Source organism: Lathyrus oleraceus, chromosome 6 (genome assembly GCF_024323335.1).
Source record: "Lathyrus oleraceus cultivar Zhongwan6 chromosome 6, CAAS_Psat_ZW6_1.0, whole genome shotgun sequence".
Taxonomy (NCBI): Eukaryota; Viridiplantae; Streptophyta; class Magnoliopsida; order Fabales; family Fabaceae; genus Lathyrus; species Lathyrus oleraceus.
Window position 1 is genome coordinate 122961273 of NC_066584.1, and position 14758 is coordinate 122976030.

Here is a 14758-nt window from a genome sequence, read left to right on the forward strand (position 1 = left end):
CGAAGGCCTTCACAACAACCCCACTGAATCTCATCAGAGCAGCTTGGTAAGCAAGTTTAGATAGTGTTGACTTAGGCAGAACATTCAAAAATGATCCAGTATCCACCATCATATTGGACATGGCGTCTTCTTGATAATTCATAGAGATATGCTAGGCCAAATTGTGATTCCTCCCCTGCTCGGGCAGGTCTTCATCACTGAAACTCAAATTGTTACATGTGGGTAATATTGGCCATAATGCCATCAAATTGATCAATTGTCACATCATGGTCCACATAGGCTTTATCTAGGACCTTTTGTAAAGCTTCTCGATGTGCTTCTGAACTCAACAGTAAAGATAATACGAATATCTTGGACGGAGTGTGTAACAATTGGTCCACCACATTGAAATCACTCTTCTTGATCAATTTCAGCACCTCATCTTGATCAACATTATGATTCACAATACTGGATTGGCCGGTTTGTACAATAGTAGTTTTCTCTAAGCTTTATTTCTCTATCACCACATCTTTAGTTCTCTTAGGAGCTGCAGCAACAGATATCCGACCACTTCGGGTCACACCACTTACATCGACAATGTTCACAACGGATGGAAAAGTAAGAATAGGCACTTCTTTTACGTATTCTACCATAGTAGCATTATACTTGTAAGGCACAGCTTTATCAGATTCGTAAGGCGTAGGACTGACCAAACGAATAACCAACAGAGAAACAACAGTCTTCTGACCATCATATGCAATCACAACCGGTTATGGGAGATTAAAATGTGGAACTATGACGTTCACCTCATGCTCATCTTCATTTCTATCCCTCATAACTTGAATAAGTTTCTGATCTAACATCTCTTGCAAGTCTCTTTTCACTACAACACATCCTCGGGGATCTCCGGAACAAACTTGACAAGAAGCACGGTCATGCTCATAATAGGTCAATTCACATAAAGTAGCTTGCATTTCAACCAAGGATCTTTTGATCAGATTGACGTTGAAAACTCGGTACTTTCCAGGACATCCTTCGACCATATTCATAGTTGCATTACCATGTTTGGGCAGCGAATTAACTTGTACATTGGGATTGGAATCTTCAAATGACAAGATACCACTTTGCATTAACCTTCTTACCTCATCCTTCAAAGAGAAACAATTCTCAATATCATGGCCAGGTGCTCCTTGGTGGAATCCACAATGTTGGTCAGCTTTATACCACCACAGAAGCTCTTTCGGAACAGTCGGTGGAGTTCTTGTTTGCACCAAATTCTTCTGAATTAAAGTAGGAAACAACTCTTTCTATGTCATTCAAATTGGGTCAAATTGTAGAGGCCTCTGGGCACAATTCTATTGATTTGTGCATTGTTGGAAACATGGTTGATATCTTGGTGTTGCTTGCACAATTGGATCAGAATTAATAACTAGTGTTACACATGCCACATGCTGATGACGTTGACTGTTCCTCGGAAGCCTTCTATGTCTCTCTTGTGATATAGCGGTTGCATCGTGTTCTTTCTTCTTGGGTAGCCCATTCCCATATCTTTTGGACCCATCAAATGAACTGCCTTCTTTCAACCATCTTTCACGAACACCCTCTTCTAATCTCAACCCCATATTCACCATTTCAGTAAAGTAACTAGGTGCACTTGCAACCATCCCTTTGTAATATAACGGACTCAACGTCTTCAAAAACAACTTTGTCATTTCCTTTTCCTTCAATAGAGGACTAACCTGTGCAGTGATTTCACACCACCTCTGAACGTACTCCTTGAAGGTTTCTTTATCTTTGTGGGACATAGCACGGAGTTGATCCCTATCCAGTCCCATGTCGATATTATATTTATACTGGCGAACAAAAGCCTCACCTATGTCATTGAATGTTCGAATCTAAGTACTGTCGAGCCCCATATACCATTTTAGAGCAGCACCAGTCAGACCGTCTTGAAAGTAGTGGATCAGCAATTGATGGTTGCCAGTATTAGTTGACATATTATGAGCGTACATCACCAGATGACTTAGAGGACAGGAGTTACCTTTGTACTTTTCAAAATCCGAAACCTTGAACTTGTGCGGAATCTTCACATTAGGAACCAAACACAAATCATGAGCATTCTTCCCAAACAGATCTTTCACCCTCAAAGCCTGAATCTCTTTCTGCATTGCTTGGAAATGATCTTAGAACTCGTCCATTCTTTCATAAACACCAACAATCTCGCTTTCGTCAGCATGAAAAACAGGTTCTTCGACATAAAGAACAACATGAACCACAGGAGGTGGTACTGACATCACAGGTTGAGCCATTGGAACTTCAGTTTTGTACCCCAAAGTTGGGAGGCATTCCCCAAGGGAAACCATAAGGCACATGGTGTTGTAGAGCACTAACGGGAGCCACATAGATGGGCGTAGAGAATATCTCATAAATCACGGTCCTCTGAAGCGGAGTCTGAGGAGGAGGTAGAGGCTGATTCTGAGCAGTCGCCAAAGCTTCCATCATAGAAGTAAGCCTCTCATAACCTTCCCTCAAAGTTGTCACCTCTTCATGAAGTTCACGATTCTCTTACTCTAGGCGGTCCGTCTTTTTCAACTAATTAGCTTGAGTATTGCACCGATGAGACAACTTGTCTTGATAAAGACCAAGAAAGAAATAAGGCCCCTAGCGGACTTGCTCAAAGCAAGACAAAGATGCAACATGATGCATGATATACAAATGTAAATGCCATTGTTTTTATTTTCCAAGGAACTTTTAAGACATAAGTTGCAAACATAATAACAACACATTTCAGTGTACTAAGAATCTCATTTTATTAATAATATAAGGGATTACAATCAGAAATACAATTTCAATTATCATAAATGGAGAGAAGCTAGATCTATAGAATCATGTCCGATGACGACCCAACTCCAAGATGAATCTTCTTGCAAAGTCTTTTGATCTCTCTCTAGTAGATGCTTTTCATAGCATCCGTATCTATCATGAGCTGGTCTACAATGCCTTTCCAAACCTTGAAAGTGGGAAGATGATTAGATGATGAACTATTAGAGTAAAATAAATCCTCTTGGCCTCTAGATCTCTTCACAGCATGTTGCTCGAGCAATTCTATCAAGTTTTCCTTTTCCCTTACCTGTTTTTGCAATTCTGCTTTCTCAAGGTGTGAGGTGTGAAATTTGTCTTCCCACCACCCCTCTCTTCCTTCATTCTATCCAAATCCTATTGCAACTCCTCTATGCCTTTAATGGTGGGAGATTTGACCATTACTAAGGACATATGTCTTTCATAAGCATACGACATTTTGAATTCCTTTGCTCTCTTCTTCACCCAACTAGTGTAAGGCTCCAAAGCTACACAATTCCTCAGTACAAGCTCACATTTTCCTTTCCTATGAATATTGTGCCAAGCACGCCCCATCTTATCTTTCAACCCTTGAGTGTCTTTCCCTTCTTAGAAAAATAAACCCTCTAACATAGTGTTATTAGGTTTGTTCTTCATAGTGAACCCAAGTTGTCGTCTTGCCAAAGTCGGATTGTAGTTGATTCCTCCTTGTGTACAAAGAAGAGACACATTAGAGAACTCCCCAAAACTATCAATAATATTTACATTGTCATAAATAGAAGAGTATCAAGTAATGTCATCATTGGTGGGAGACATGAGTCTTTCAGACCACCTTAAACAATCCTTGTTTTCTGTGAAGACAGAAGACTGCGGCAAGTACGAAATAAACCTCTTGTACAGTAAGGGCATACAACAAACAATAGTTCCATCCCTTTTTGAAGTGCTATGGTGAATGGAGAAATAAGTGTCACCGAGCAAAGTCGAAATTAGATTCCTGATCAAGAAGATCCTCATAGCATTAACATCAACAAAATAATTAATGTTAGGAAACAAGACCAAACCACAGATGAGTATGGCAAGGATAGCTTCAAAGGCCACCATGCTACCGGCGTTGGCAAAATAAAAAGCTTTCTCACTCAGAAACTTTGAAGCCAGCCCTCGAATACCTTCTTTGACAGTGAGGTTGGCATCTATGTCAGATTTTCTTAGGTGAATAGCTTCGGCAATAACTCAAGATTCAAGAATTCCTTCCGCCCCACTAAAAGGAAATCTATTAGAAGCTGGTATACCCAAAAGATAAGCATACTCCTCCATGGTAGGTACCAACTTATAATCAGGAAAAGTGAAACACCGGTAAACAGGACCATAGAACTGAACCAAAGTACAGAGAATACCATCCTCAACATCAGTAGATATTACAAATAAAAGCCCTCCAAAACGGTCTCTGAAACCCTTAGGATCATCTACAAAAGATGCTAGCTTCCTTAATTCCATGAGATCGGGACATCTGAAACTGTATTTCCGAGTGTTACTCCTTCCAATATCCAGGGTGAAAGTATCTGCGATGTTTGCAATAAGAGTCTCTAAGTTCCTTGAAAAATGAGTAAAAACATTTATGAATGCCATGAGTGCATGATTCAACAACCACAAACAAGATCACATAAACAAGGTTCAAAGGTTTGGAGTCACGAGCATGGAGCCAAGGGTAAGAACCAACCCACATTGTATGTACTAAGGGTATAATCACCTATAGAACTAGGTTCAAAAAATTTCCCAAAGTCATCATTCCATCTTTTGCATATTAACGGCTTTAATGACTAATCGTCAACCAATAATATTCTCAAGAGAACCTCGTCTGAGTGTAGTATCACGTAACAACTAATTCAAGTCTACACCTGAATAGCCACTCCACTACGTCCTAAAAAGGCCAAGATGGGTTAAGGGTTCTAAGGTCCCCATCTTCTCGGGCTCCCAGGTGTCGCAACCCGAAAAATACGGTGTGCGAAAAAACAACCGGCGAGAAGGAAATGACAGAAGAGTCGCCACCGTGCGTTATTTATCCCAAAGGAGGGAAAGGAAACGCTCGAAGTAAACCTAGAGAAAGGAAAGGAAAAGACAAGGTCTCGCAACCAAATCTTGGGTTCGGGAGTCGATTATGCGAAGGGAAGGTATTAGCACCCCTACGCATCCGTAGTACTCTACGGGATCCACTCTTGTTGTTTCTTGTCTAAAGGGTGTAGGTTTATCTAATGTACTATTTACTAAAAGAAAGGGGTCAAAGAAAATGACTCGCACGGATGTCGCATCCACTGCATACGTATCTCATCTGAATATGAGAATCAGAGTCTTCGTAGCTCGGGTACCTAAGGGTTAAGGATAAATGTGCTCGCTAAGACATCGCGTCTTATGCCTACGTATCTCATCGGGAATGAGAATCAGAGCAAGACGTAGTTCAACTTAACTACGGGAACAAGGGTCTCGATTGCAACTAGGGCAAGAGAAAGGGAAGGTCTCGATCGCAACGAGGGCGAGAGAAAGGATCGCAACGAGGGCGAAAGCAAACAAGGATTAGTTGTTAGTTGTTAGTCAAACTCGGCAAGACATCGCATCTTGTGCCTACGTATCTCATCTAAACATGAGAATCAGAGTTGTCGTAGTTCGGCTACATAGGGGAAACAAAACAAGACACCTACACACAAAAAGGTGGCAAACATGGAGCCCGACTGCCAATCACTGGACTTACATCAACATCCGAACCAAAACACATACAAAAGGGCAAACGTGGAGCCCGACTGCCAATCACTGGACTTACATCAGCATCCGAACCCAACAAAACTCACACTGGAACCCGAACGCCACTCGATGGACTTACGTCAGCTTCCAAGCACACAACAAGCACAAACAAACAACAAATCGCTAAGGAGTCGGGAACTCGAGCCTAGCAACTGTCAGACAAACACACACAAAAAGAAAAAAAGGGTGCCCGGAGTGGTCTCGCACGACCACCTGCCTACATACCTCGTCTGGAACAAGGATCAGGGCGATGTAGTTCCCCTACATAGGGGGTTGCCATTTGAACATGGACTTACAAAGGAGGACACCAGTTGTGTCAAAGGAGAGTGGGCGATGTATTCGCGTCCTAGCAGTAGGTGTCGCAGCTCGCTGAATCGAGTCTTAGGCAGTTACCTCTTTGCAATAGGATGGATTACATGCCACAAGATCGGAGACGCACGGAAGGTCTAAAAGAAATGGGGAAGCTTTGCCCTAGAGTTGTCATGCAATATGTACTTAGGTGTTAGGATTTACAAATCTACATTCAGAAAAGGTTTTTTTATTGGTCGCACGGCGGCGAGAAAAAGATTTTGATTGGTTGGATGTGCTTTGAGTGATGGCGAGAATTAGGATTGGCGAGATATACATCTCGAATCCTAGCCTCAGGAGTGCATGGTATACACCATGTTCCATTTCCATCTTTATTTGCAAAAGTGTTTAATAGAGAATTAAGTGTTTTGAATTTGATTGAGAAAAGGTTTGGAGAAACCGCATTGACAATTTTAGGCGATGGCGAGAGTTAAGATTGGCGAGGCATACGTCTCGAATCTTAACCTCAGGAGTGCATGGTATACACCATGTTCCATTTCCACCTTTATTGAAAAAGTGTTAAATAAGAATTAGGTATTTTGAGTTTTTTTGTTGTGAAAATGACTTGACCTAAATCAAGTGTTGATGGATGTTTGAGAAAGATCTGAATGAGTGTTTTGATAAAGCAAAGTGGGTAAATTGGATGATGGAGAAAGCTAGGATTGGCGAGATATACATCTCGAATCCTAGTCTCAGGAGTGCGTGGTATACACCACGTTCCACTTCCATCTTTATTGAAAAGTCTTGACTATGAATTAAGTTTTTTTTTATTTTTGATTATGAAAAATGGCTTGACATTGGATCAAGCATTGATGAAGTTTTTTGAAAGAAATGGAATAGAATGGGAAGGAGGAAATGGATTGATTTGTTTATTGAGAAAATACTCGACGTTGGATCGAGTCTTATTTTTTGATATTTTGAAATTGTTGATTTTATTCTTGTGTTAGTAGCTAACTAAATAGTCAAGCAATAAAGAAATAACAGTAAAATTATTACACATCGAGGGGAGTGGGGTACATTTTGTCAAATGGGGATTCAAAGTATTAGAATAATTAAATCGGGCCCAAATAAAAAATAATGCAAATGTATGAGTGTAAGTGCAAGAGAACTGTCTCATTGTAAGAAGGCCCAAGAGTAAGCCATGTGAAGAAAATAACACAACAAATCATATCTACAACACACTTAAAAATTAAATCGAAAAAAGGTAAAATCGGGATTTGTACGGATGGAAATTGAGGGACACATAAAACCTAAATAATGTGCTCAAAGCCGGTTTGCGCATGTTGGCAATAATTGAAATGTCATATGCGATTAATCGAAACGCGGCGAAATACTATCAATATATCGATAAAAATAATCATGGATGAACAACATGGAAATCGTTGAATCCATAAATTAAAATCGATGTTTAACATTAAAATCAACAAGTGTTTTTTAAAAATAATAAAAATGCAAAAGGTTCAAAAATAATTAAAAAAAATGGTAATAATAATAATAACTAGTAGGAAATGAAAAGTATCTTAAAAAGCAAAAAAAATGCTAAAATCCAGGATCGAACCCTGGACCTGAGATTTAGGAACCAACGCTTCTACCATTAGGCTAGGATTATTTTTGTTATCAAAATGTTGCCTGCATTACTATAAATAATAAACAGGCGCTGAATATCATTAAATAACAAAAATAAGAGTAGCAGATGCAGCTTCTTGTAAACATGTTCATCTTACGATCATTTTTCTTTTCATTTGAACATAAAAAATATAACCAAACAAAAGGAAGCTTTAAGGAATCTAAAACAGAGAAATGGAAATAGAAGCTCGAAAAGAGAACTAACCGGTTGCGGCGAGATTGACGGACGGATGTCGGTGAGGTTTCGTCTGAATCGGTTTTTGATCTTCCGCTCCTCACCACCAAAAGCAACTATGGTTTTCTTTCCTCCTTGCCGTCAGCTCCTTTTTCTCTTAGTGAATAGTAGCGGCTCCTTTCAGGAATTAGGGTTTTTCCAGCTCTCTCCCTTTAGTGAACAGCAGCCTCTCTCTTATATATGACTGATAATGACTTCTCTCTGCTGTGTTCTTTCAGAGTGGTGGAGCTGCTCGTATGGAAGTGGGAAGTTTTGCCCTCATCCCCAGTTGGTGGTCCCTCCCCCAATTCTCTTCATTTTGAAAATTTTACTGTTGGTAAGAAAGGTTTCAACCACTGTAAACTCACTTGAGTGAAATATGTGCTTTCACTTTTTGGGAATTGAACTGATTTTATGTGTGTTGTTGTGGAAGTTTGACACGGTTTTGGTCTTGGCATGTCTTCAAATTTTGCAACCTTGAATGTGCTACTTATGTCATCCGGTGTGAGGTGAAATTCATTGCCATCTCTCATTGAGTACACTTCAATTGGAACTGCTGTCATAGGATGATCTCTAGAGTGTGGTGGAGGAAGTCGGTCTGTATCTAGTACTTCAAAGCAAGCCTCCCACAAATCAAAATCAGGATAAATAATGCAATGCCACCTTCGCCTAAATATAGGTACAGTAGAACAAACATCACAACAATATTGAACAGATGAAGCGATAGTGTCTTCTTCAACCATGACTTGGTTATTTCTAGCACCTGTGTCAGCTGAGCCAGGAACTGGAACTACACTCTCAACACCATCATCTGCAGCTAACAATGTTTGTTTTGGAAAATGGACCTGAAGCAATCTCGAAGGTATGGCTAAACTGCTAGCAGTCTGAACAGCTTCACCGGACGAAAAAAGAAGCTTCTTGAGTAACTCAACAACAGGTGCTACACTGTGAACTCCTGAATCTTTTCCATGCAGAGCCAAGCATTCAGCATAACAATAAATAAGTCCAACTGCAGACATAACAATGTTGTTCATGGTTCAGGTCCACCAACAAGTAATAAGTCTAAATTTGTCCCAGGGGCAAGATATAGTTCCTCCAAGTTATGCCATTTCTTATTATTTTCGGCTTGAGCCAAATCAAACCAATAACCACCAAAGTGGTTTCCATCACCTGCCTGGCTTACGATAAAGGGTAGATATGCCGCAATGCGTAAAGAAGCTTTTAAGACAACAGGACTATTACTGAATTGGTGATGCTCCTTAGAAAGTATGGCATGGTTTAAAGCTTGACCAGTATTAGAAGCATGTATGTATGTCCAAGAACAGGGAAAACCATCATCTAATGGATGAACCTGACTATTTGGCACTGTTTCTGAGTATGATAACTCCTGAGATGCATTGACAATTACAAAAGACTCACTTTCGGCTTTCTACTTTATCAACGAATTGAAGGCATCACATCTATATAAAAAGGCACCATTTGCTGTTTTCATTGTCACCGCAGCTTGAAGATGAGATCCAACAACAGTTTCTATAGGAAAATTGTGAAGCATAATCATAGAGGATGGAGTGGATACTTCAACCAGGACCTCATCATAATTTAGTGAATCATATACAGATAGCACTTGTTCTTTAGTCATGTATGAGATTAACTGGCATCGGTGATTCCATGCATGATAATTCATCTTTGATCTCTATGATTCCAAGCTTGTTCACTTTTGACCGAGTGTGATAACACGAGTTCTGATAGTTGAAGTTCATCTAACAAACACTGAGACTTGCTTCTTCTTGGACACTAATAACTTTCTGCAATTCCAAGTAGTAATGAAATCACAGCTTGGCAGCAGAAGGGACCTTATAACATTCATTTTGGCTCCACTTTGCCTGGTCCAGTTGGACTTATCTTCACAAGTGAAATAGCTATCAAGAAATAGTAGTCGTGGAACAATCCATTTTGAATTCTCATCTGCTAAACACACTGTTTTAGCAAGCATTTGACAACACTACTTCCAATAAATTCAAAAGAAGACACACCATCTCCTTTGCCAAGCTCTTAACAAAGAAGTTTTTTTTCAATTCCACTCGGTCCTGTTATCAGTAAATTATCCTTTTGCTTGATTGCCAATGATAAGTCTCTAATAAGTGTAGATTCACTTGGTGTCTTGGTTACCGGTCTACCAAGTGGAGATTGGAATAAGGCAGCCAGTTCGAGTAACTCATGGTGATTAAGACTGGGAATTATGTTTGAAATCCTTCGAGGTAAGCTGTCATCTTCAAATCCAGGGGAAACTTTTCTCACATAAACTTTTCGCTCAAACCAGTCTTCCATAAATCGGGCAGCAGCACCCTTATTATCCCCGCTAACTAATGAGTTTGTACGAATCATTGAAGTCCCATGAGTAGCAAACCAATTGAGACTTCTCACAGGACCCCACTCATCATCAACAGACTTTAAAAGAGACATTTCTTTATCGACATTATCTATATTTGCTTCTCTCTTCAGCAGGATTGTTGAGATAACCACTAGGACTGCTCTTCTCTTCAGAAACCTCAGTAATGGAACTCAATGTATCGGCTTCCTGTAGGCCAGCAACGAGTATAGCTTGAGCTTCTGCCAGCCCAGTTCTATTGTCATCAGTAGCATACAATATCTTTGGGGTTGCTTCAAAAAAAACGGCGAGTTTTCTACTCCAGAAATCTGACCAAGAATCTCAATGTCCCTCAACTTCGTAAAGTAAAAATCACGTTCCTTCTCAAGGCTATCAATGGATAATTTCAATTTTGTTATCTGTTACGCCTGTTGATCATAAGCAGGGGTTACAACAGCATTCTTAAGGCAGCAGCAGTGGTTAGCAGTAGACTCATCATTTCTTTGAGCATGGAAAGATTGAGGCCTGTGTGCAGCAGTGGAACCACCCTTAGTTGAGGGTTGAGAGTGTGCAGGTGTTTTACTCACTTCTCTTAATCCTTTGCATACTTCTCTCCTCTCAGAAGGATTCTAATTGTCCTGTCCAGAATTGACGGAATCGCAGTATCGTTTCATCCATTGTATGAACTCCAGGTTATCCAACGGTCCAATGTAGTGAGTGGAACACAATCACCGAGCTCCATTGGAATGTTTCCTTCAAGCATGTTTCCATTCAGATTAAAAACTGAAAGACTTTGAAGACTTCCGATTTCCTTCGGGATAGTACCTTTGAGACGGTTATTGCTAAGAACAAGCCTTTGTAGAATTACAGCACTCCCAATCTCCACAAAAGTGAACCCTCCAAGTGGTTATTTGCGGTGGAAAACTCCGTCAGAGTTGATGAGTTCCACAAACTAGAAGGAATCTTTCCACTGAAATTGTTGTTGTCCAAGTCCAACACCATCGAAGGAAGCTCGGAAAGGGGGAGAAAGCCGGGAATTTTATTATTAGGTTTGCTTTCCACATCAACGCCCGCTTCAACTTCTCCACCGATAGGAAGGATTCCTCTTCCTGTCTTGGCAGAAGCCGCTGCTGAATTTCCTGCTGCAGTTGTAGACATTAATGGGTTTGGATGCGTAGAGGCTGGTGTGAGACATCTTTGTTCATGTTGAACTATTGCAAATCTGTAGACAACCAAGTTTAACCGCACCAACACCCTCTTAGGAAATTTGACAGGGAACTTTCATCAGAATCATTGCGGAAGCTTGAAGATCAAGGGGTTAATATTTCTAAGCACCACAAGCAGACCATTCAGTATATACTGCCACACGAACATGAAAAGCTTTCACAAGTGGAATCATTGGTCGTCGACGGAGCAACTGCTATTCCGCTGCCAATGGTGGAGTCCTTACTTGGCCCATACATGGTCTTCTTGTCTTCTATCGTTAATGGCTATGAAGGAACCGAATGCTCTTTGTTGCTAAAACTTGTACGGCGACTCGCATACGGTTATAAACAACACATCAACAATAGCATGATGCAGTACTCATATTGCAGCCCTATCATTTCCATATTTTAACTTCAACAAATAAGCTCAACAAAAAACACCTGCATAAAAACAGCGGCATAGTAGGAAAACATTGCCGACACAGCATACACGGATGATCCAAGCACCAAACGTAAGGCCATGTATCTGTCATCTCCTGAATTTTCCTCCAATGAGAATTCCTTCATATCATAGTGAGGTACTGCTTCTTGATCGTCAAAGCAACAGACTGGCTCAAAAGTCTGATATACTTTCGGCAAGAATCATAGCTCTGCTCAAGCTTACTTAAAATCTTGAATGCATTCAGGAGGTCTACTACTAAAGTCAGTTGTTGCTTTAGCCTCCAAAGCACTCGGCGAACTCGGGATGTAATACTTGTAGACATCCTGTCATGACATAAAACCCTCAGGCAATGAATGTCCATAAACATCGACAAAAGCTTGTATCATTTTCGGCAATGAAGACAAACTATTTTCCTTAATGCACGCATAGACTTCATCACTAAAGCACTCAAAGTTTAATCCACGCAACACAGCTATAAAGAAGGCTCCAGAGTTCTGATCATGGGGCAATAAACGCATGCATAGCTCTAGTGGGAAATCAGAAACTATCTCAGTAAACTCATGTATCGCAGGATTCTCCTCTACTTGAACACCATCTTCAGGATGTCCATTAACATCACAATTACAGTTACAGTTAATATCTCGATAGTTTCCGCCATTTGGAAACATGCTGGGCAGAACTGCACTTCTACGAACCTTGTCAACCTCTTTGCAGGAAACCAAGGACTTGCCCTTGTCACGCACCTTCCATCTCTTCAGACCTAGCCGACGAATAAGTTGGGGAAGCTCACTGGAGACATCAACAAGTTCAACAGAACCTTTGCACCTCCGCAAAATCTCTGCAACAACAGCTTCATTTTCAATAGGATTCATTGAGCAGGTTGAATAAACCATCCTTCCACCAACTTTAAGTAAAGATAAGCCTTGCATGGCAACTAAAATTTGTAGGGTGTGAAGTCCATTTGATAGGATCTGTTTATCTGGTAGTTGAGATCTTGGGCTTGAACTATCATTATTTAAATCACAAGCTTGCAACTCTGTTTCTTTCTGAGCACCAGAATCACGTGTATCATCCATAGGAACACGGTCACTTGAAGCACTTATCAGATTTACTAACAAGTTTGAATCTGAAATTGGAGCAGCTGGAGTATGATCCAAAAGCTTCTGAACTTTTGGGTGATGATCATTATTTGAAGCACAGGATTTAGACTTCATAGCTTCCAAGAAAATCGGAAGCATCCTTTTGTAGTTTAAAGACCCGGCATGTTTAAACAACTTCATTCGTGGACTACGATTTAGAACCGCTGTGGTCTTGGATTCAAATCCATTTTCAATCTCCCCAACAGAACTAGCAATTGTGTCATTGGTTCCTTTTGAAGGCATCTTAGAGGCATAAACCAAGCCATTCAGAAGACTTTCTGCTATGTCACCACCATGTGCTGCAATGTTTGGTGTCTCTGGTTTATCAGAGATAATCTTCTCAGATGATGGTCTAGGTACTTCATTTGAGATACCGACACCACTCAAAACCACATTATCGTCATTTTTGCTAACTGCATGACTGCTGTTCTTTTTGAATAATTATGATTTCATTATAAAGCATAGGATACATATCATCTAAAACGAATGAGAGGAATATGGTGCATTTTGACTCAGTTTCCTATTTCCTGTTCTCTTTCAAAAAGGGGAAGACATAAAATGAACCCTAAATTTGAATTATCATTTCCCTGTTGCATGACTGGTTAGCTGCGTACGGCCAATATGAGACAACCTGGATGAAGAAATTAGTGGTGTTTCTTCATCAATATTCGTTTCAGAGGCAGAACCATTGCCACCACTGCTTCCTTCATTGTTGCTGCCATTATCTGGCACGTAAATATCAGACGACTTCTTCTCAAGTTTCCAGTCCTTAGAGATTCGATCGGGAAGACTTTCAGCGGTTAATTGAGAGGCTCGGACATCCCTGACCTTCATGTAATTGTACATCACAACTCCACATAGTGCAATGCCATAGCCAATTATATTCAGTCCAATTATTGTAGACTCTGGAAAAAATAAATGTTGAAAGGGCTATTAATATCCAGTCTTTAAGCACACCGGCAACCCGGATGGTTACAGCACCGGTTCTACCAATCACTAAGAAGATGGAAAAGTTCAAGGCTAGAGCACAAAGAGCATTTGAAAAGAAGATCCAAAAATTGAACTGAATCTGTGAAACTTCAATCATGGGCTTTTCCAAAAGGTACCAAGGCACAAAGAGAAACCCAAAACTGCATGGAGCTATGTAATATAAGCTTGTGATGGGATTTAAACTCAAGCCCTTCTTCTGTAAAAGGACTTGTGTTAAGATGAGTCAAAAAGCTTCTGCAAAGATGCCTGTGACCTTGCTTTGTCAATGCCACATAAAACAGCCACAAGGAAAGTTGCAACTGGCATCAGAGCTTTAAGCATCCGGATGAAAGCCACAGAAATATGCAAATATGGCGTGTTACCAAACCAGAGACTTGATACAAAGAAGGCACTTATTGGTATCACACAAGTTGCATATATTTCAAATGACATTTTAACCGGCGATACAACCTTAAAAAAAACCGAACAAGTAAAAACGCAACAGCTCCAGAAAACAAACCCATATGAATCATAGTAAGTGTGATGGGGTGCTGTTGTTTTGCAGGTTGTAGTTTGATGAACTCTAGCTGAATGATTATCATGAGAATCCATCGTTCTTCCCGTGATCTTAGAGTGAGAAGTTTGGTTAAAACCTTTGAATTGGGTCCCGCTGGCTCATGCTCACAGCAGGTTTATGCTTGGCCATTGACAACACTTATGGTTTTAGGTCATGGCATATTAGCAACACTTCATGGATTGACCTTAATGTTGGTTATGACTTTGGTCTGTGCAGGTTAGGCGTTGCAGCAGGTTGGTATAACAGGGCAAATGCAGCAT

At 40.4% G+C, this 14758-nt stretch overlaps 1 protein-coding gene and 2 pseudogenes across 1 annotated transcript; all 3 read right to left on the bottom strand.

Annotated features, from left to right (window-relative positions):
- Window positions 1–488: 488 nt before the first annotated feature.
- LOC127094363 (uncharacterized) lies at window positions 489–1814 on the bottom strand. Its single transcript, XM_051033203.1, has 3 exons — window positions 1419–1814; window positions 786–1259; window positions 489–722 (listed from the first exon to the last, which is right to left on the bottom strand). The coding sequence occupies exons 1-3, from the start codon at window positions 1812–1814 to the stop codon at window positions 489–491; spliced, it is 1104 nt and encodes a 367-aa protein (XP_050889160.1).
- An 8460-nt stretch (window positions 1815–10274) lies between these two features.
- LOC127094367 (microtubule-associated protein RP/EB family member 1C-like) lies at window positions 10275–11324 on the bottom strand (annotated as a pseudogene).
- Window positions 11325–13402: 2078 nt separating this feature from the next.
- LOC127093877 (probable sugar phosphate/phosphate translocator At3g17430) lies at window positions 13403–14463 on the bottom strand (annotated as a pseudogene).
- Window positions 14464–14758: the final 295 nt, after the last annotated feature.